The 23834-nt window shown below is 43.1% G+C and overlaps 1 protein-coding gene across 1 annotated transcript in view; it reads right to left on the bottom strand.

Annotated features, from left to right (window-relative positions):
• The window catches only part of LOC309707029 (calcium-dependent secretion activator 1), a 254314-nt gene that overhangs the window by 37695 nt on the left and 192785 nt on the right, over positions 1-23834 (bottom strand). Inside the window, exons 22-24 of the mRNA XM_082534125.1 lie at positions 23349-23432; positions 15996-16028; positions 883-990 (exon numbers count right to left, since the gene is read on the bottom strand). Of these exons, the coding sequence (XP_082390251.1) occupies positions 883-990; positions 15996-16028; positions 23349-23432 (225 nt within the window). The remainder of the gene's footprint in view (positions 1-882; positions 991-15995; positions 16029-23348; positions 23433-23834) is intronic.

The following is a 23834-nucleotide window of genomic DNA, read 5'->3' as shown; positions in this document are numbered from 1 at the left end:
CTATGGAGTAGAGTGTTGACTATGGGAATTTGTATCACCTGTTAACAAAAGCCCTGAGCTCTGTGTACTCTTCAGAGTTTACAAAACATTAGTAACTGCCAGTTTTGCTTGTTTGCTTATTTTTTTTTGTCTTTTTATTAAAAAAAACCTGTGTACTGTTTTAATAAGACACTGTGACCTTTCCACTTTCTTACAGTCTCTGAATGTCCCTCTGCGCATTGCTGAGTTTGTGAGCTTCATATTGAAATATCAGCTGCTGTATGTTTTCCTCCCAACATCTGGACATTTTGGGTTCCAGCAGCATTCCTGTTCTATCCTTGGCCTCCAAATCTCTATAATAACTCTGTGTACTTCTTGCGAAGAGGCCTTAGTCATGTCAGGCTTTGTGCCTGTTACATGATCTTTACATGGCACTTTTTGTAAATATATCAACTCACTCATTGTGTATATCACATGCAGAAAGAGCGAACTTTTTTTTGTACACTTTTGTGCAGGCCTTGGATCCTCCTGGAGTTATCTGCTTGCAGTTGTTAGCATTTGTTCTTGTCCAGCAGTAACAAATAACAAACAACCAATCTCGTTGCCTACGTTTGTTATTTGGAATCTCTGTTACACTGAATGTAAGAACTGCAGTAGCTTAAAGTGCTGTGTGTTTGGTTTGTTTAACTCACCTCCAACTATACATTAATTTTAAAAAAACCCTTTAAAAAAAAAAACAAGCAAACCTTAATACTTGCGAACATTTACTGTTCTCTTTTCACTTGCAATGATGTGAAACTAAATATTTACCTGACAGCTGCACATTAAGCGCAAATGAAGTAAATGAAACTTTGGTGTTACTCTTTGATTTGGAGAAAAGAGGCAATGCTGTAGCTTACTTACATCAAATATTCGCTCTACATACACCTCCTCATTGACCTTCTCCCGCAGCATGTCCTGGGAATGACGGACAAATGTCACATAACTGTCAGCTACATCCATCCCTGGCTTCTGTAAATAACCCGGAAAAAGGAGAAAAAGACATCAAATAAAAATTGTCTTTGCTTAGAAAAACAGTAAAAATGACAAAGTGTATTTTGGAAGGTACATGATTTACTCCTCATGGTGACACTTTATAATGACTATACACTTAAAAGCTTTAGTAAAGCATTAATGAATAGTTAACTCGCTGGTATGTAATTTATAAACATGGATAATTAATGGCGTAATACGCTCATACATGTTTAATAATAGCATTTTTATGAAATTTTATGTCATCTACAAAAAAGTTATTAAACAGCTGTTCATAGTTCACGGTATCATTTAGCAACTGATGAAAGAAGAACTTAGATGAAAATGTATGCATATATGAAACTAGTTGGTTGAGTGTGTACTTATTTTATTAGCTGTTAGCTTTAGTACTTTGTGTGATCTCAAATTAATTGAGGTCACACAACAAGGTTTGCCTTACAAAGCATTCACAAATGAAAGTGAAAGGTCAGCCGGATCTCAAGTCTCAGTTATCTTCACAACAGAGAAAGGAAACAGACAAAGCTCATAGTGATACAGAAAATACAAATATTTATTGCATGATGCAAAAATACCTCACTTAAAAGCAGAATATCGAAATGGATGTTGGACCGTAATGTGAGTGCGTTTAGGTGTGTTTAAGATAGAAAGAGAAACAATATTATCTTTACCTCTTAAGCCCCAGGGGGGTTTCTGAGCTTCCTGCTCGAAAATGTAATGCCCAAATTTTATTGATTATTTCTCTGCAATTACAAACTCTGTCCTTACAATCTTGGTATCAAAATAAAGCTAACACTTGGGAAATTTCATCAGAGGTGTAAATATTGAAGCAGATATTACTGTGTTAAAGTTACTGAGACTGGAACACAGAAAAAGTAAGTAGATTTTATCCTCGCCTAATTCTTTTTATTTTTTTTTTATTTTAGCAGATAACCCTTTTAAAAATATGCCTCAGATCACATTTGGTTCCAGAAATTCAGTAACCAACATATAAACATCATCTGTGCAAAGATTTATGTTTCTAAAGTGAAACAGTGAAAAATTACAGCCCTGTCAATACATGAATATCCAGACGTACAAAAATGTCCAATTTTGGCACACAATTGGACACCATGCCAGTTGATTTTTTTAGGTATTAAAGAGCAGATTAATAATACATTTTATTAACAGGCCTAAAAATGCTTTTTTTAAAAATAGATTTTTGAAGAATTAACCACACATTTACATTGTAATGGCCCTTTTCTGCAGTGCGCATGAAGCGTTTAATTGGTCTCTGGCCCTTTAAACTCCGAGGGCCTGTAACTTTGGTGTCTTTTGGTCAATTTGCATGATTGACACCTCTTTTTAATCGTTTGAGCCAATAGATTCACAGTAATGATGTCACGTTCACGTCACTTCAACCAATCAGACGTTGTAATGCCAAAACCCACGTTTTTACCAAATTTACTGCATGTGGCGTCTGTCCAGTCACGTAGGTGGGTCTAAAATGGAGGTTGTTGACGGTAAACAGCTCTGATGTGGCTAGGTAGGCATGGTAACTACTGGTAATCACGTGGCTACCGGCTACCAGCGAAAATAATGGAGGAACTCGGGACGGTAAGCCAATTTCTGTCCTAGCGCATTTGCGCCGCTGTTTGTTTTTGTGGTCTTCTTTTGCAGCTCATTCAGTGAATTTTGGTCTGATCGTGGTGAAACTTGGTGTGTGGAGTCAGTGATAGCCCTGGAAGCTAACCAGCCTATCTTTAGCCGGTTACATGAAGTCTGAAGAATTTCTGGTTGGGTTTTGTTTGTTTAGCGGACTTCTGTGCATTTACATAACTGCTCGTTTAATCACAGCTTGTTTTCGGTGTGTTTGGTAGTTGTAGAAATGGTTTATATGACATTTTAGCTGAGATTCTGAGGTTTCTGTGGATTCCGCACATGTCTATATTTATTAAATATAATAAATACTAATAAAAAGCATGTAAACATAAGTTTAACTAATATGTGGATAAATGGTATAGAGGCAGGACTTTGTCCTTTAGAGTGTGTTTGTTAGATCCACTGAGCAACCACTCATTGGCTGGTCTGACCTTCCCCCAACCTGTGTGCGCTGCTTGGACACCTGTGTGTGCCTTCGTGTACCAGTCAGATACGCCAGAGACAGAGACGGTGAAAGATCCATTACCCGTGCGGTGAAGAAGCTAACTGGAAAGTAAAAGTCCTTCTTCGCTGAAAATAATGAGAGTGATAGTGTGTTCCGAAGGCCGTGAGCCAACGTGAGCACTGTGAAGCCCCGTGTAGCATTTGTTGCTTTACATGGTCAGGTTTTTTTTCTTTGCTTACTTCGATTGGATTGGTTTTGAGGACCTGAGAAGAATCGAGGATCCCTTTTCCAGTACTGGATGGCGAGCCCAGCCCAAAGAGCCGGATGAACTGGTAGATTGTAACCCGACTGGTTACAAACACACTGAGTGACTACTGAACATTGAGAGACTGCAACAGACTTTTAAAAAAGGACACAAAAGACAATATATCCTTGGGTCGACTATTTGTGGGGTGTCACGGCCTGGGGGATCAGCAAGGGGCTGATCATTATGCTCCTATCTCTCGGTCTCTCTTTCTCTCTCTTTGTTTCTCTCTCTCTCTCTCCTGTTTTGCTGGGGTGGAACTCATGGTGGGTTCACGCTCTCGGCCCACGCCTCCCTGCATTGGAAACACCTGGACCTCATCAAGACCAGCTGGTTCTTAAGAGGTAAGAGGTCTGTTGTTCAGCGGTGGATCGTTGTTAAACTCTTGTCAGGTTTCTCGTGCCTGCGTGCTAGATATTAACGTGTGTATCTTTGTACCTAGATTTCCCGGACCCATCCCTGTGTTTCCTCGAGCGGTGTGTGGAAGGAGCAACTGGTCACTAGTAGAGAGAGAGGTCGGAGTGGAGCGTGTGTGTGATTCCCCTTTTCCCCGGATCCCTGGAGCCCTGCCCCCTCACGTCTTGTACAGTATATACCACTACCCCAGCCTGTAAATACACTCGGTGAAGAAACTGTAAATAAACTTTTATTGTTAACTTGCAAATCAGGAGTCCTGCGTGTGGATCCCCAATGGCAACCTGCGACATGGGGTTTATTTTATTCAATTTTGTTTCCACGAAGCGCACTCTACTTTTGTTAAATGTGCACAACCTGCTAAACGTTGATAACTGTTAATAAATGCAATTTTGTTTGTTTTTTTACACCTACTGTGTAGAAGTCCTCTGTTGTCAGACACCCTTGGCTCCTACGAATCTAGAACCTCTCCGATCTGGCCCATATTTCCCCTCTGTCCTCATACTGCGGTTAAAGGTAACTATACTGCCTGTACTACATGCAAAAAAGGCTAGAAGTAGCACTAACAGGTCTTACATGCCCACTAGTATTGCACCACCAGTGCTACATAGGGGCGATCGTGGCTCAAGAGTTGGGAGTTCGCCTTGTAATCGGAAGGTTGCCGGTTCGAGCTCCGGCTTGGACAGTCTTGGTCGTTGTGTCCTTGGGCAAGACACTTCACCCGTTGCCTACTGGTGGTGGTCAGAGGGCCCGGTGGCGCCAGTGTCCGGCAGCCTCGCCTCTGTCAGTGCACCCCAGGGTGGCTGTGGCTACAATGTAGCTTGCCATCACCAGTGTGTGAATGTGTGTGTGAATGGGTGGATGACTGGATATGTAAAGCGCTTTGGGATCCTTAGGGACTAGTAAAGCGCTATATAAATACAGGCCATTTACATAGAATAAAAAGTGGCGAGCCAGCCAGGAGCCTAGAGTGTTGTGTGACAACATTGGAATCCTTTTTGCCCTTTGATCAGACAACTCGCATACTGTGAAAATGGATTTTGACAACAAGTATGCCATTAAAGTACCAAATGCCATAATTTTTAGCGGTGTTGCAGATAGAGAGATAGACAAAGAGGTATTTGAGTTTCTAGAGCAACATGGTACTATTCGTAGAGTACTCGCTGTCGATGATGACTCTTCTGCATTCCACAAAAGTCAGATTGTAGAGTTTGAGTCCAGTGCAGCTGTTGAAATATTAGCACCTAAGCTGCCTTACCTCTTACAGTCCACTGAGAATCCAAATGTCAGTTACCGCATTCGAGCCTTAACTGACGTCTATACCAAGACCGTAGGGGGCAGTGTTACTGAAGCTTATATTAGCAACCTGAAAGGTTTAGCCAAGTTAACTGGGAAGGATTTCGAGGAAGTGTTGCGGGAGGCCATGTCCACAATAGGGAAGACCATTAAAGCTGCTGAGACAGCTGAAATAAACCCTGAAAATGACACTGCTGATCAGACTTGCCCTGTGGTAGGATCCACACAACTTGGAATCTCACCTTCAGTTTTAACTGAACTGGCTCACCCTCCTGAACTCATTCAGGGCACATTCCAACGCCCCATAAGACCAAACTTGACACCTCAAATATTGAGTCCAACTGACCTCGGCCCACCAGAGGTTCAGAAAATAGTAGTCGAGCATGTTGTCAAGAGTGTTGAAAAGGCATCACATGCTCACTCTATATTAAGACTCAGAGCTTTATCTGGCAAGATGCCCAGAACTTACAGTGAAGCTGACTATGAAACATGGCGTTCTCATGTTCTAAGGGTTGGCTCCCGACAGCCCTAAACAAAAAAGCACAACAAACCCGAGCACCAGACCAGGGCGGGCAGAGGGGGTCCAGGAAGGAGGGTCCAAAACAAAAAAAACAAGGAGCACAAGAGTCCGGATTAAACCAAAAACAGGACAACACAAAACAAGACTAGTCATGAGGCCACAGTAAAGTCTGGGGGTCGACCCGGAGGCCGACAACACAAGAGCCAAGACAGATCAGGGGGCCAAGCGTGCACACGGCAACGGCAGTGACGGGCAAACAGCTCCAGGGGCAGAGCGTGCACACGGCAACGGCGGCGACGGGCAAACAATTCTGGAGGCCGACCACTTGGAAGGCAGTGGCGGCCACTGAGCAGGTCTGGAGGTCGGCCGCGATGCCGGCCGCGACGGGCAAACAGTTCTGGAGGCCGACCACTTGGAAGGCAGTGGCGGCCACTGAGCAGGTCCGGAGGTCGGCCGCGATGGCGGCGGCGACAAACCCTTTCCGGAGGCGGTCCCCGAAGGCCATGACGCCACCTTAGAGGCCCGGAAAACGGCCGGCAGAGGCGAGGCGGAATGGGTCGAGCTGGCTCTGACGGTGGCGTGGCAACCGCAGGACCAGGCGAGGCAGGACCAGGCGTGGATGAAGACACGGAGGCAGGACCAGGCGTGGATGAAGACACGGAGGCTGGACCAGGCGTGGATGAAGACACGGAGGCTGGACCAGGCGTGGATGAAGTCACGGAGGCTGGACCAGGCGTGGATGAAGACAGCGGGACGGCTGCGGAACCTGACGGCAGCGGGACGGCCGCGGAACCTGACGGCAGCGACGCTGCAGGCGGTAGGGCTGCTCAATTAATCGAATTTTAATCACGATTACGATCTGGGCTTTCAACGATCATTAAAAATGACTGAGCCGATTATTAGCCCCTCCCTCATTTATCCGCGACACCTTAAAGGCCAGTCCGTGAAAATATTGTCGGGCATAAACCGGTCCGTGGCGCAAAAAAGGGTGGAGACCGCTGATTAAGAGGACCCGAGGGAAGCTCAGAAAGCTAAGCAGAAGTTATTTGAAGAGGAGAGTGACTGCTGTTGGTTGAAAAGAGAGGTAAAAAAACTTCAGTGGTGTTGCACACTATTTTATATTATTTTTTAAAGTCATTATTCAATACGTTGTTATTGTTAACCCTTTAAAGACGGTCAGAGCTGCACACTCCATTTTGTGTAACTATTTTTAAATCCCTGTAGAACCTGAACCGCGTAAGCTAGCGCAATAATTTGTTTTGCATATGAAACTGGAGGAGTTGTACTTACATCTTATGCCATCAGCTTGTCCTCAGTCACGGTTTCCTTCCACATAAAGCTTTGCAAAAATTGCATAAAAAGCGCTTGCAGGAACAAAAACATAATATTCCAGAAACACGCTTTGCCGATCGATCAGCTGTTTATAATACTTCCCACAGTGAAACAGAAGTCAGCGCGAACTATCGCATGACCGCCATTTCCTGGCCGAAACCGGAAGTGACGTCATTTTCGCGGAAATGTAGTTTTTTATTTGTAGGCCTTAAAAACCTATACTGGTCATGTTTGACTTTTCTGAATAGTTTCTGGGATGCTTAGAACTCGAATTGCACTGCTGGAAATAGTTTATTTTGATGCACCTGCTGTTTTCTTTGCAAATTTGCATCATAGGATTGTTTTTTTGTTTTTCCTGCAGTATATAAAAATTGGTGTATCTCCAAAATAAAACTATGAAGACACTCAAAATAAATTTCCTGTTGTTGTAAACTATTTTTTGCAACTTTTTTGTATTTAAAGTTTTGAGGGATAAACCTCTTAAATTTCTCCAAGTAGAAATATATGTAAAAAAACAAAAACGATTTTCAATTTTTTTGTAGTTTATTGCACTTTTTTGCAATTAATGTAGTTACTATGGACTTAATGCATACATATTATTAAAATATGGGCTATAACAGTTGTATAGCAACTTGAAATGCTCCCACAAATGGCACTACAACATGTAAAAAAATTATATAAGCTCTGGCGGACTTGGTTCTATAGTAGGTCTTAAAGGGTTAAATAAATATCGTCAAATAATCGTGATCTCAATTTCAGTGAAAATAATCGTGATTATCATTTTTGCCATAATCGAGCAGCCCTAGCAGGCGGTGATGCGAATGGTGATGATGTAGAAGTCGGGGGGGATGATTCAGCAGATGACGGCTGAACAGACTTCCCCGGACCGTCAGCAGATGTGAGGATGTGCTGGGCAGGCTCCTCGGACCCTCCAGCAGACGTGACTGGAAGCTGGACGGGCGGCTCGGGCCCTCCAGCAGACGTGACTGGAAGCTGGATGGGCGGCTCGGGCCCTCCAGCAGACGTGACTGGAAGCTGGACGGGCGGCTCGGGCCCTCCAGCAGACGTGGCAGGAGGCTGGACGGGCGGCTCGGGCCCCCAGCAGACGAAACTTGAGGCTTGCTGGGTTCTCCCGAACCCCCAGCAGACGAAACTCGAGGCTGGCTGGGTTCTCCCAAACCCCCCAGCAGACGAAACTCGAGGCTGGCTGGGTTCTCCCAAACCCCCAGCTGACGAAACATGAGGCTGGCTGGGTTCTCACGAACCCCCAGCAGACGAAACCTTAGGCTGGACTGGCTCCTCAGGCCCTCCAGCTGGAGCAGAAGCAGGACCAGAGGCAATAGGGACCCCTGACTGAGGGTGAAGATGAGTGACTGACTTAGCAGATGACAAAGCTAAGGATTCCTCCACTAACTGCGCTACTGACTGGGCTATGGACTGTAACAATGTTTGGAGAAGGTCTGATTGTGGTAGAGCCTGAGCTATGGGTAGCCGGGGTGAAGACTGAACTACGGGTGACTGAATTTGAGATGAAAGCGGTGGAGTAGGTGACAGGGCTACAGGTGGATGCTGAGCAGGGGACACTGGACACTGAGCTACATGCGGCTGCTGAGCAGGAAACACTGGACACTGAGCTACAGGCGGCTGCTGAGCAGCAAACACTGGACACTGAGCTAAAGGTGGCTGCTGATCAGCTAACTGAGCTGAAGGTGGCTTGGAGAAATTCTGCTGTGGCTGCTCCTGCTGTGGTGTGAAAATGACAACTGCTCCAGTCCGTACCACAGGAGAGAATGGAAGTGTGGTTGGATGATGATGGTGAGGGCTGCATTTCTTCTTTAACGGTGGATCGAACGACTTGGCAATGAACCTTGGCAAAACATACTGCTGACGTCGAGAGCACCAAGTGGCGAGGGCCTCCAGGAGAGCAGCTGAATCCTCCTTCCCTGGGCCGCCCATGCCAAACAGTTCAAAACAAAAACTGGCTCTCAGAGCTGTTACTATCGTTTTTAATCCGTTAATGTCCAGAAAGGTTATGGCGAAGGTAGGGGATGACAAGAAGTTGTCTAGAAACACTACCTCTAGAAGCCTCTTGTAGTTATCCACAGCGTGAATTATGCGCCAGCAATAATCCCACAGCTGTGCGAGGTACTTTCCCTCTGAGGCAAAAGGTGAGTCCGCTGGATCCATCTTATGGTCGCGTCGTTCTGTCAGGGCTCTGTGTGCGGGCAGGCGGAGAGGAGGATCCAAGCGCAGGACTCGAACACAGAATTATAAATCAGAACCTCAGCTTTTATTGTTGACATGAAAACCAAACGTCAAGTGACATGAATACAGAAACCAAAGAAACAGTGACCATGAAGTGACCATGGAATATGGAAAACCGAAACACACAGGCATAATCTGAGGGTACGACGCGACACTGAGCACAGGAAAACACAGGGCTAATATACACAGGGTGGTAATCAGCGAATGGGCAACAGGAGGGAGACACAGCTGGGAGAGATCAGGGTTAACGAGACGGGGGGAACAGAGCTGCACACACTAACATAAGACAAAGACTTTCACAATAAAACAGGAAACATGAATTACTAAACAAGCATGCAGACTTTACATTGAGAGACAGACAGAGAATGACACATGGAACCTGAACTAAACTAAACGTGAGATATAACTGAGAACAAATCCTTAAGCACGAATAAACAGAAACAAGAAATAATCATCATCATCACTATGAGAATAAGAAAACAATCCATGAAGCAGAATTAAACCGAAATATAATAAACTCAAAATACTGGGTCCAACGGACCCAGAACCGTGACACCAATGCCACCTCCAAGGCTTACCGCCTCTCTGATCTGGACATCGGGTCAGTTGGAGGCGCAGTTGAAAGATTGCAGCGGTCCCAGATCAGATGTACACACTGGGACTCTTTCCCATGTTGCTGTCTGTGTTTATTGTGCTATGGTGTGTTGATATCTGTGCATTCCTGTATTATCCTTTTATGTTACACATTTCAATGTTTTTTTTCCTCGCTACCTGGCCTGACCTGTCTCCCCAATGTGATGTTTGTGTATTGTATGTACGGTCGGCAAGGTCTGTCATCTCGTTTGTGGGCAAAAGACCTGCAACTGACAAATAAAGGCCATTTCATCTCATCATCTCATCACCTGGCCTGTGCCCCGTGATGTTAAACAGCTCCGCTCATTCTTAGGCTTTTCAGAGTACTACAGGCGGTTCATTAAGAACTATTCGAGCATTTTTAAGCCCCTCACTAACATAACATCAGGCTACCCTCCTTTGCGCAAAAGCACAAAGCCTAAAGCTAAGTCTGTCCAGTACCATGACCCCAAGACACCTTTCGGTGAGCGATGGACTCCCTCTTGTGATCTTGCTTTCAAAACCGTCATTGAAAAGTTCAGTACTGCACCTGCATTGGGTTTTGCTGACCTTAAACTGCTATATACGCTCCATACTGACACCAGCACTACAGGGCTTGGTGCCGCACTCTATTAAGAGCAAAATGGCCAGACCAGGGTAATAGTTTATGGAAGCGGTGGGTTGTCTAGGAGTGAATCTTGTTATTCTGCCCATAAGTTTTTATGGGCAGAGTTTTTAGCCTTGAAATGGGCAGTGACGGAAAAGTTTGCTACAGTGCTACACTTGTCTAACTAAAGCTAGCTGACTACAAACAAAAGGAAAACTGAACTTGAGGAACAAAGTAAAGAATTTCCAAACTCTTAAACATTTCAGAGACATTACCATGCACTGCTTTATTAACAGAGAGGAATACTAATACTATTAATATGAGGAATACTCTATGGTGTTCATGCTTGATTTTTAAGCATATTCACTGATGATTTGTGATAACAATATTGATGTTTTATTTTGAATGAAGGTGCTTCATATTCCACTTAAAGTACGCTGTGACTCCGGATGCTCAGTGTGTCTCTCCCATCCTACAAACTCACACTGGTCCTCAGTATTTTGTTAACCTTAAGGGTGTGCATCTTGTTGTGAATCTGTTCTATATCATGTTGTGCTTTGTTTCCTTTTTCTGTTAGATAGCTGAGGATTGTTTGGTCCTGCTGACCTTTCAGTTTGATTTGTTGAAGCTTTGTGAGGTATAGCTTGTCTCTCATTTTAAATGTGGTTAAACAAAATAGTTAGTCAGCTATTAGTAACTGACTGAATTTAACATGAAGTACAATATGAAATAAGCATTTATAAAAACCTTTATGAACACACAAAAGTAGTTCATTTTGTAATCTTTATGTGTATCAATGTTCATCTGAATACTTGCCTACTATTGTTCTGATACCTATTTCCTATACCACAAACCATTAACCTTTGCTTCTAAAAAACGTGTTTGGTGCAATAATACTATTAAGAAATTGTAACTTCATCATTTATAAATGATGAATGAACTATTAACTGAGACCTTACTATTGTATACTAAAGTGTTAACCTCTTTATTTCCCAAGTGGTCACCACAATAGATGCATTGGCAATGGCCAATTGGCCTGGCAATATTGCAAAAGCCAATAAAGCTGGCCAGAGGATCACATTGGTTTCAATATATAACATTCAAGCTGTAACACTAGCATACCAGAACCAGGAGCTACCTTGCTTTTTACATTATGGTATGGGACGTCACACTATTCACAATGAAAGGGCCAAAGTTTTTAAAGTGAGGGGCTCACATGCACAACATCCAGGTGCTGGGATAGCTTTCAACACAAGCAAAAGCCGCGTGACATTTGTCTCAGCTGCAAAGGTTTTGTAAATAGATGCTAGATTTGGAATTGATTTCAAGTGTTGAGCCTGGATTTGGCAGCTGGGAGTTTTAGGCCCCTGTTACCCTGTTTCACAAATCTAAGTGTAATATTACTTAGCTTAACCTAAATGCAGGTATAACTATTGTTGATGAAAGAAATTGTTCTTACTTTGATATAACTTTGGTAAATAAGTGGTAATAACTTATCTCCCTATCATTCCCTTCTTGTTTTCACCATAATATCCGACTATCACATTATTGATGAGCTCTGATAGAAAGTGCTACCAAATATTCTCTAGTGCCCACAGCAGAGCAAAGTTTTCATCAGTGTATTTTAGTAAATATTAAGCTACTCCACTAGGTTCCTCCGGGAAATTCAGTTCAACCCACCAGTCTCACTGTCTGTGTGGGTTGTGATTTTTTGCAGTCTGCTGATCAGTCTGCTGATGTGCTTAAGCACAGTAGTATTAGCAGTAGTATATTAGTTGTCATACCTGCTTAGCAGCAGCATTTTCACACTGCCACCATAAACATATTGGCTTAGTGATGATCACAGTATGTTGATTTACTGTCTCAGCTGTCAGCAGTTGCAGAACCATTAAAATCAGATAAGAAACCGTATTTATTGATGATGAGATCTAACATGATAAATTGTCTCATAATCAAGTGGAAGCCAGCTCTACTACATTCGAGCCGAGATGGTTCACAAATCGTTGAGGGTTATTTTGGAAAGGAGGAACATTCGGTCATTACAGGGTTGCACACCAAGCTCTTGTGACGGAGTTGAGATTGACTGAAACTAGTCTCTGCAGTCTGGGCATGTGCAACGTGAATGGGGAACTGTCACTTGGACAACAGCCTGTTAGGAGGCCCGCCACTCTGATATCTGAAATATCAAAAAAACAACTAAAAACACATCTTTTTAGAATTGCATTTTGTTAACTTTTGTCTGTTTTTGTTTTATACCTTGTGAAGCACTTTGTGATCTTTTATCTAGAAATGTGCTATATAAATAAAAATTTACTTACTTACTTACTTACTTACTTATACACAGTACTGATCCACACATACAGTTCTTACACACACACTGGACTTTCTGGACTTTGGTTTTGCACAACACTGGTCACTATAGTCTTCATTTCCGGTTAATACTTGTACAGCTGCTGTTATTGTGTATATATTTATTTATATTTAGATTTCTTCATACATTCTTATATAGTTCTATATTGTGTATTTTGTTGTACAGTTATTTTATTTTCAACTTTAATTTATATATTTTATCTTATTCTTCCCAGTTAAATTTACCCTTCATTCTAATTTGTGTTGTACAGTTATTTCATTTTTAACCTTAATTTATATTTTATTCCTTCCTAGTTAAATTTACCCTTTTTAATTTTTCATATTTATTTCCTATCTTATTCATAGCCTTTTCCTTTTTTGTTTTCTTTAGGTCACGAGCAGTTGTCCAAGCATTTCACTACATATCGTACTGTGTATGACTGTGTACGTGACAAATAAAAATTTGAATTTGAATTTGAATTTGAACATTGCAGTTGTTGGCACCTTAGCTGTCTTTCTAAGAACAACATATTTTCCCATTTTCATATTTCACAAAATAACACTCTTTTAACCTTTTGTGCTTGAATTTCATTCATCAGGACTCCAAAAAGTCATCCAAACAACTCATTGCCATCTCTCACTAAATGTGGATAACACATCTGCAGTAATGCCTACAATGTGTGAATGAGTCTTTTTTTTTTGCCATTTTTAACCAGCATAACTCAAATGTTGTACGATGAGAACACAATTAGCATGCTGGTCCAGAAACTGTGACCCTTGCCAGCGTACACAGTGGCTCTTCAGATTTACTGACAAGGCATTAATTTGATATTTGGCATTTTTCAAGGGCCAAAGTGTTGGCAGCTTATCTAGAACTGACGCGCAACACAGACACATGCAAACACCACCGCCGCCAACCTGACAGCAGAATGGGCATGTGTTGTACAACAAGGACTCACAATGTATGCGGCACAGAGATGGATGCATGAGGCACGGATGGCTGTCAGTGTCTGGCCACATACATATGAATGGACATTTGGGGAAGGAAACGTGGGGACATTCAATGTGGAAATACAACACCCAGGACCATCTGGATCATGATGGTAGATGTGAAAGTATGGTCAAATATTTGTAGATGAACAAGAACACACAAACAAACATTCTCACATCACCAGGGAAGCAAAATGCTCCATTTAAATTCATCAAAAATAGCAGACATTATTTTCATAAGTAAGATCTAGCACAATATGTTATGATATTGCTATGGTTAAGACAATATCAAATATAAAGCATTATATATATATATATAGCCAGGGATGGGTATCGTTTAGGTTTTATCCAATACCAGTACCAAACCGGTACTTTTGAAACGGTTGCAGTGCTTGAATGGTGCTCGAACCGGTGCTTAAAGACTGAAGAACACAAACTTTTTTAGCTGTTTTCCACTTTTTCTTTTGTCATTTTAGCCTTTTTGGCCAGGGTGAAGGGAGTATCTGCCATCAAACAAGAGGACAGCCGCATGTAGCTATGATGATGTTTGCTAGTTCACCTTACATGCATTAATGTAATAACTTGGTTAGCCTACTCAACATAAATTACACACGAACAACATTAAGCTACTCACGCAGAGAAGAACGGCTGCTGCTGCATCCTCATCATTTCTGCTACACTGGCAGGGCTAGGGGCCGGGACTCTCCTCTTTGGGTTCTTGGGGGATGTTGTTAACTCCGGGTCCGATAACAGGCAACCCACCCGCAGTAGATGTGCTCGGTGTGAGGTCTCGCAGCAAGCTATCAAATACGGTGCATTTCTCGGCTTTTAACAAAATGCTATACGTCGCCAGGTGTTTCATCAGATTCGATGTGCTACTTCCTTTGCACAGTATCACAGTATCACCTTAAAGCACTTGTTGCAGGCTGCTGAGTTTGCATCTTTTGCTGTGAAGTACAGCCAGACTTTGACCGCTTCACCTTGGGATTTTTTAATCTGTAGCTCTGCTCTAAAAGAACGTACGTACCTGGGCCCGCCTACTATGCTTGCAAAGGTAAAATGATTGGCTAGAATCCAAAGTGTATGATATCTTAGGAAAAAAAAAAGCACCAAAATAAAGCACCGAAATGTGCGCTGCTTTTTGGTCTGGTTACTACCGTTTATATCAGAAAATCATGGCACCGGATACCGGTACCCATCCCTATATATAGCATTATAAAAAATTAATATAACAGCGATTTAAGTCAGATTTGATTTAATCACCATTGAATGACAGAATACACCATTTAAGTATGCTGCAGAACCACACACACACACACTCGCTCTACACTGGATCCCTTCAACACCTCCAATCAGCAGTGGAATTAGGGTTGCCAACCGTCCCTTGAAAAACAGAATCGTTCCGTATTTAGAAACAAAAGTATTGAGCTGAAAAGGGTATGCACTTTGTCAAATGGTTAAAAAAATAATTACACACACAAATACAAGAGCTACACTTCCCACACTGGGAAGGGTGAAGACAATTGGGTCGCCCAGCCCTGGCCAATTAGGCGTCCCTTTTTTTTTCTTCAGGGAGTTGGCAACCCTAACTGGAATGGTTGGATGGATGAATAGACAGATGGATGGAATTTCAGCAAATGGAAATCCCGACACTCACTGTATACATCATATAAAACAGCAAATGTCATTTTAAAGTCAAAGGCAGAAATTTTCTTTGTGAGAACTTTGTGAGAGGGTGATGACTCATCGTGTGTAAGCTGAGGCTTCGGGGGAGATGTGACCAGTAAACAAATTATCTCTGAATGTCACGTCATATTATTTATCGAATATGAACTATTAGGTTTTCTATGTCATTTTTAAAATATCAAAATATTTACACATGTCATCATGTAACTCCCATATGAAGTGGATTTTCAAATTCTTTTCATGAAATGGAATCAGGAATCAGGGATGGAATTATATGTTGAGTGATACAATACAAAGGAGTCTTAACAGCACTCACATGCATGTGAGTCATGCAAACACAACAGGGACTGGGATTAATGATGACATTTTGAGGCCAAACAGTCACCAAAACTTTCAGAATTTAGATTTAGTACTTCTTAGTGCTCCAAAATATATCTGATGAGCAAATCAAAACTCGATAAAGGCACAATGACCCATACTGTACACACATACATTACAACAGCGGAGATGTAAAATGAATACTTACAGGCACGTCCACATACTTCGAAGCAGCTTTTACCTTGACAAAGATAGAAAAACACTGAGTACAGCAGCTGAACAAAAGTTGTCCAGGTGAGACATAGCATCTTATATCTTCTCACCTTCTGAACTAGAAACACTGATTTGTGGTGATATTAGCTGCACAAATGCACTCATTGTTATTGCATTCATAATTTAACAGTTTAGCTTTTGTAGTGTTGTGGAAATTTAGGGGCGCTAGTGCCAGAGAAGCTCACCAAAAAATCTACCGTAGTTTCACGACCATAAGGCGCACTTAAAAGTCTTAGATTTTCTTCAAAAAGTGCGGCGCGCCCTATAGCGCAGTGCGCCCTGTGTGTTGTAAGGAGGACGTAGTAGAGAACACCATGAGAACGCTAAAGGGTGAAGTGTGGGCGTTGATCGTATATACCGGACAATCGCACATACCTGTATAAAAGGACAGGTATGTGCATTATGTGGAACATTGTTGTTTTAACAACCCTGAAAATGGCAAAGAGACACGCTTATGAAGCACAGTTTAAACTGAAGGCCATCAGCTATGCGGAGGAACATGGAAATCGAGCAGCGGCGAGAGAATTTAAGATTAACGAATCGATGGTTCGCAAATGGAGGAAGCTAGAAAACAAGCTCCGGCAGGTCAAGAAAACGCAGCTGAGTTTCCGCGGACATAAGGCGAGGTGGCCCGAGTTGGAGGAAAGACTCAAGCGGTGGATCATCGAGCAAAGAACGAGCGGGAGAAGCGTTTCGACGGTCACCATTCGGCTAAAAGCAGTTTCACTAGCTGAAGAGATGAACATTGAACATTTCCAAGGAGTTCCGTCTTGGTGCTTTCGTTTTATGAAACGGTGCCATTTTTCCATCCAGACCGGGACTACGGTAGCGCAGCAACTTCCAGCGGATTATAAGGAAAAGCTGGCCATCTTCCGCTCCTACTGCAGCAAACACATCGGCGACAAAAACATCCAGCCCAGCCACATCACAAACATGGACGAGGTCCCGCTCACTTTTGACATCCCGGTGAGTCACACTGTGGAGAAGAAGGGGACCAGCACGGTAGCGATACGCACAACGAGGTATGAAAAGTCGTCTTTTACTGTTGTGCTTGACTGCCATGCTAATGGACAGAAACTGCCGCCTATGGTGATTTTTAAGCGAAAGACTTTGCCTAAAGAGAAGTTTCCAGCAGGAATCATCATTAAGGCAAATGAAAAGTCTGTCATAAGGCAAATATCTTTTCTCTAGTTCTTTAGCAGTAGCCTCATGTTGAAATTCCACAATAATCTGACCACCAGTTGGTAGCTTAATCTGCCTACTGACAGGACCGAAAGCTTCTAAGAACTCAATTATTTCTTTATCAATGTCTGTGTTAGTTAAACCACTGACCAAGACAGCATTTTGAACTTTAACATTCTCTGTTTTCACAACTTCCATTGTTAGGACACGTAAAAGTACCAGTAGAAAAAAAAAACAAGTCACTGTGAAGCTCCAAGCACTCTTAAATGTTTTATTAAATTTTGGGTGGACTAACAACTCTGCAAACCCTCCTGGCTGGCTCGCCACTTTCTATAGCCAAGTACAGGATAGGGTAGGGGAAATTAAAGTAAGATGGAGAGAATGGGCCAGTAGCTAGATTCGTAGGAGGGATAAAGTGAGTTGCGTGGAGAAGAATGACTGGAGCCACAGGTAAAGTTGCTATGAATTGTATTAAACTATTTAGCAACAATTTAACAGCATTTCATGAACAGGAATGAAATCATAAAATAAAATACAGTGACAGCAATAATAATAACAATCAGAATCCTATCTGAGCTCAGATATGTCAGTCTTGCCGGCTTAATAGTCAGTGTTCAGTCAAGTCAAATCCAATAGGTTGTGATTGGTGCGATTTCGTCCTACCGCACTGTTGCAATTGTTCGTGAGAGAAGAGCAACCTGCCCTTCTGGGCCAACTCGGAATGGCTGTGGTTCGGTTCAAAGGGAAAGGCTCGCCATCTTCCTCGTCAGGAAGAGATCCAGGTCTCACGATCCCATAAAAAAAAAACCTAGCCAGCACACTTCTAATGTTCAACTCTCAGAGAGGATCTTGTCCACTTCATCCGCTCCCATGCAGATCGCGATGGTTTCAAGGTCCGAAATGTTCACAATAAATCAGGTCCGTTTCTCCAAGGTCCATGCAGATCTCCGGTATGGATATTTGCTCAATTTATCAAGTTAATAGTTATTTTCCAGCGAAAAGCTTGGCGGTGAAAATCAGCGATGGTCTCGTGCACCTCCATCTCTCTCTGTGTCTGAGCACGTGACGGTACAGAGCAGGGGAAGGCGGGGCTTGTTCCTTCCTAACCAGTAGGGGTGTTAAATATACTCTTTGGGTTTTATTCTTATATTTATAGTATTTATCTTTTATTATTGATTCATTTTTGATCAACTCAGTGATTAACAGAGTAATGATAAATCCCAATTAACAATAACATGTTGTAGTGCATTACTGAGTCATGTAAACTCACTGGGTTACATCAGCTTTTATAATAACTTAATATCTCAGATCATAGCTAGTTTAGGTAGCTGCCAGCTACTAATGCAAAGGCCAGTAGAACCTCGCATGTCAATTGTCTTTGCAATAGAAAAAGGAAACATATACAACACTACAGTAAAAGATGGTTTTTAGGAGGTTAAAACTACCATCCACTGGTTTCTGATGTTTTCTTTAGAAGCTCTGAGCAATTTTGCCATTGCTGTTTGGTGACAGAGGCACAGAGCTCAATGCTGATGCATGCTCTTCTACTCACAGAAGTAAATCAATGAGTATGTCTAATGAAGTCAAAATAGAACTAGAGAATATATGTTTTCATAGAAAAACAAAACACCTGTAGCTCAGGTGGCAGAGCAGGTCAGCCAGTAATCAGAAGGTCGGTGGTTTGATCCCAGGCTGCCTCCTGGCTGCATGCCAAATATCCTTGGGCAAGATACTAACCCCATGTTTGCCTACTGGTGGTGGTCAGAGGGCCCGGTGGCGCCAGTGTCCGGCAGCCTCGCCTCTGTCAGTGCGCCCCAGGGCAGCTGTGGCTACAATGTAGAGGGGTCAAAGCTTTCAAAGAAAAGCGTCTGGACTTCTTTAAGTTGCTTGAAGACGTTTCACCTCTCATCCGAGAAACTTCTTCAGTTCTAAGGTCAAATGGTGGAGAGTCCCAGATTTAAACCTAGTGGGAGTTTCCCCCCACAGAGGGACAAAAGGACCCCCTGATGATCCTCTAATTGCCTGAGCCAAGGTGTGAAACTGGCTGTGGGTCCCAATCAGCCAGGGTTTCGGGTGAGCACATTGTGAAACCTGGCCCCACCTTATCATGCGAATTCCTGAGGTCAGATGTCCCAGGATGTGAGTGGGCGTTAAGGCATCTGGGGAGGGAACTCAAAACTGGATTATAGATGGCTTCTTTCACTCCTCTTTCAAACCATCTGTCCTCTCTGTCCAAAATGTGAACATTGGCATCCTCGAAAGAGTGTCCTTTATCCTTAAGATGCAGATGGACAGCTGAGTCTTGTCCTGTGGAGGTGGCTCTTCTGTGTTGTGCCATGCGCTTGTGAAGTGGCTGTTTGGTCTCTCCAATGTAGAGATCTGGGCATTCCTCGCTGCACTGTACAGCATACACCACATTGGGCATGTGTTTTGGCGTTTTGTCTTTCGGGTGAACCAGTTTTTGTCTGAGCGTGTTGCTGGGTCTGAAATGCACCGGGATGTCATGCTTGGAGAAAACTCTCCTGAGTTTTTCTGATACACCGGCTACCACCGGCTATCAGAAAAACTCAGGAGAGTTTTCTGGGCTGCCCCGGACTCTGTGGGGCCGGGTGGTGCTGCTGTGGGCCCCGGTCTGCATTAGCCTGGGCCCCCTTGCCCTGGTGGGTTCCAGAGTGTGGGGGTGTCTACTGCCCTACCCTCATTTTTAAATGCATATAGACACTGAGGGTTTTCGGGAGGAGACGTGCTGCTCTCTGGCAGGAAGCACCATGCCCTCGTTCTGTTAACCGTCAGGGCTGGGGGGCTGGGAGGAGGTGCTGGCCATCGGATTGGGGTCTGGGATGCGGGGCCTCCCCGCTACTGTAGATACGGAGGCGGTCTGCTTTGCTCCACCCCAGACAGATGGGTTACATCTCCTGGGTCTGGGTACGGTTTGCCCCTCTGGGGGCAGGGGTACCCGGACCTGGGATATAGAGTATGTTTGGGGAGTGTGAATGTGTGTGCAGTGTCTATTTATATCTGTCTGGAGGTGGGAATGCACGTTTGTGTCTGCGTGCGCCTGTTCGTCTGTGTCTATATGTCAATTTGGGTCTTAGACTCCACCTCTCTGGGAATATCTCAGGCTCTTCGAGGTATGGAGGCCTATCTCCCCTCACCACAGGGTCTATCTCCCCTCACCACACTCCCTGCCGGTGGCTGATGCCCTCAGACGTTGGTGTGTTGGTGGTTCTTGGTGTCTGGGGCTGGGCGCTCATGTATGTGGCCGATTGGCGGGGCCTGGCACCTGTGGCCCGGCTGGACCCCTTCCGGGGGGTGGGATGCCCTCAGACCTCTGGCCTCTGGGCCTGAGGCCCGGTCCTCTCTGGCACAGCTGGCTGCCGGCAGAGCCCGCGGGCACGTCACTGTAACCCCCTCTGGCCTCTGCTCCGTGGCTGCTGGGTGACCTCTTATTTGGGGCTCTCCTCAGCTCTTCGCAGGAGGGTGGCATGGTTGCCCCCCTGGTGGTCCTCCTTGGGTCCTATTCTGGGGCCTCTGGATGTCTGGGCCTGGATCACCTCCATACCTTCTTCATGCCCTGGGGGACGGGGCTATGACTCCCCACACTCCCTAGCAGATCGTTACATGGAGAAACCTTTTGAATACAAGCGTGCTGATCCACACAGGTATGCACACAGGTGTACACACGGGTGTTCACGGACACAAACTACACCTTTCTTGGCTGCTGACTCAAAGCACATTGTGCGCTGTCGATCTTGCGTGCTGCACAACAACATGTAATATTTAGTATCTACTGTTATCTACTGTTAGCTAGTTTATTGTGATGGTGTTGTTTTTATTATGTTGCTCTTTCTTGTTTGTTTTCTCTTCTGTTTTTTCTTATCTCCATACAGGTGATCCAGGTGTTGTGTTTGTTTTTCCTTTTTTTTTCTTTCTCCCTTTCTCACCGTCTCTTCTCCCCTCTATTTTTCTTTCTCTCCCTCCCTTTTTTTAAAATTCTTTCTCCCTGTCCTATCCCCCAGTCATGTCTGTCCCGTCTGTAACAACCGAAAACCAAATAAAATAAATACATAATCATAATAAAGGTCAATCAAATGGACCAATATGGTAAAGCCATGATGATCCAATTGGTAAAGTAAATCTGCTTGGCATTTTTCTTGGCCTTGAGACAACAATTCTGATGGCTAAAGATCCAAACGGGACAGGCAAAAAAACCCCAAAAAACATCACAGTTCAACACCAGTTCAATCAGATTCAGGACTGAGTTCAGGACTTTGACTAGGCCACTCCAAAGTCTTCATTTTGTTTTTCTTAAGCGTTTCAGAGGTGGACTTGCTGGTGTGTTTTGGATCATTGTCCTGCTGCAGAACACAAGTGCACTTTAGGTTGATGTCACATTCTCCTTCAGGATGTTTGGGTAGACAGCAGAATTCACAGTTCCATTTACCATAGTAAGTCTTCCAGGTCCTGAGGCAGCAAAACAGAACCAGTCCATCATAGTAAGACAACCATATTTTACTGTTGGTATGCTGTTCCTTGTCTCAAATGCTGTCTTACTTTTACACCAGGTGTAATGGGGACGCATCAACATGTTTTCTGGAAAAATGATACGAGTCTTTGTATTGCTTTTGGCTTTCACTTTGGAACCATTTTTGCCCAGCTTCTTTATTATGGTGGAGTCATGAACACTGACCTTAACTGAGGCAAGTGAAGCCTGCAGTTCTTTGGATGTTGTTATGGGGTCCTTTGTGACCTCTTGAATGAGTCATCACTTTGCTTCCGGTTAATTTTGGTCGACCGGCCGCTCCTGGGAAAGTTCACCACTGTTCCATGTTTTCTTCATTTATAAATAAAGGGTCTCTCTGTGGTTCGCTGCTGTCCCGCAGCTCTAGAAATGGCTTTAAAACTTTTTAATGCTGAGAGATCTCAATTACTTTGTTTTTCATTTGTTCCTGAATTTCCTTGGATTGTGGCATGATGTCTGGCTCTTGAGGATCTCTTGGTGTACTCCACTTTGTCAGACCTTTGCTATTTAATCCAAAGTTTTAGGTCCAATTATCTAGCTCTTGAGCATTGCCGCAATCTAAAAATTCCAACAGTGCCTGAAAGCATCAACTCTGTGCTTTTTCAGTGATATTAGGGTGATTATGGTAATCCCAGGCAGGTCGACACATCAGAATCTAAGCAAATACAGAAAACAACAAAGCAAACAGCAAAATAAAAATAAATAAAAATAAAACTCCAAATATCCGAAAAAATGCCTGTTGTCTGTACAGCCCCACCACATTCGTTCACTCTCTCTTCTCTGAAACAACTTTCATTTTCACAGGGCTGCTGTGACATCATACCTCAGGTGACTCTAATATCACTTAAAAGCACAGAGCCACTTTCAGGAACTGCTGGAATTCTTTTAACTCTTTAAAGGTTAAATGATTTCGTTAAAATATTTGGTGGGGGTAGGTTTAGGTTTTTTTCTCCCTAGTCATATACACTTTCATTTAGAAACTGCATTTTGAGTTTACTTGTATTATCATTGTCTAGTAGTTATTTTTTTATTTGATGACCTGAAGTATTTAAGTGCGACAAATATGCAAAAGAATACAAAATCAGGAAGGGACAAACTTTTTTTTCACAACACTGTATAGTTTGTTTTCTTCTGAAAAGGAAACTCTTTGAGGTTTTAAGTTGAGCACACCATTATAATGTAATATGATGTAATTGATGTAGTGCAGTGGAAATATATCAAACAGGAAACTACTAGAAGGCCATATATATATATATATATATATATATATATATATATATATATATATATATATATATATATATATATATATATAGCACTAGGTGCGGTGACTCCCAAGCTAGGCGAGTGGCTCCAGCAGATCCCGGGAATAACATCGGAGATCTCTGTCCAGAAGAGCGCAGTCCTGGGAACAGCTAAGATACTGCGCAGGACCCTCAAGCTCCCAGGCCTCTGGTAGAGGACCCGAGCTCGAAGGATAAACCGCCCGCAGGGGCGTGCTGGGTGTTTTTTTTTTTTTATATATACACACACACACACACACACACACACACACACACACACACACACACATGTACTACTTACTGTGAAAGACAGGAAAGAAGAGAAAAGTGTTCCCTCATCATATCTGGAAAGCTTGGTTAACACACTCTCTAGAATGACGACAAACTAGGAAAGAAGAGAGGAAAAAGAAGCCTCAGAGAAATGACTTTACATTTGGGAACATAAGCTATCACAAATTGTGAGTCGTATATAAAATTGGATTCTTGTCGTTATCATCTCATCTCATTAAGTCTTTATGGTGCTTTTGAATTTTTCGTGTCTTTTGGTGACTTCTTTAGCCTCAGACTAAAGAGCTAACTTGGATGAGTGATGAAACATCTCTTCCATTGAAAATCCTATGTCCAGTTGAGTGATGATTTCTTTACCCGGATGGCTAACCATGCATTCATACATTTAAATGAAATTGTAATAGTTTAAAATGAGCCTTTTTGTTATATTATGTCTCTCTGTAGTTGTTTTGAATGCCTGGTTTAGGTTTTATTGCTGTCATTTGTTTGTCTTTTCAAC

Source organism: Aulonocara stuartgranti (assembly GCF_965226115.1).
Source record: "Aulonocara stuartgranti genome assembly, chromosome: 5".
NCBI lineage: Eukaryota > Metazoa > Chordata > Actinopteri > Cichliformes > Cichlidae > Aulonocara > Aulonocara stuartgranti.
The sequence above is the reverse complement of the archived record's forward strand: the minus strand, read 5'-3'. Positions and strand labels throughout refer to the sequence as shown.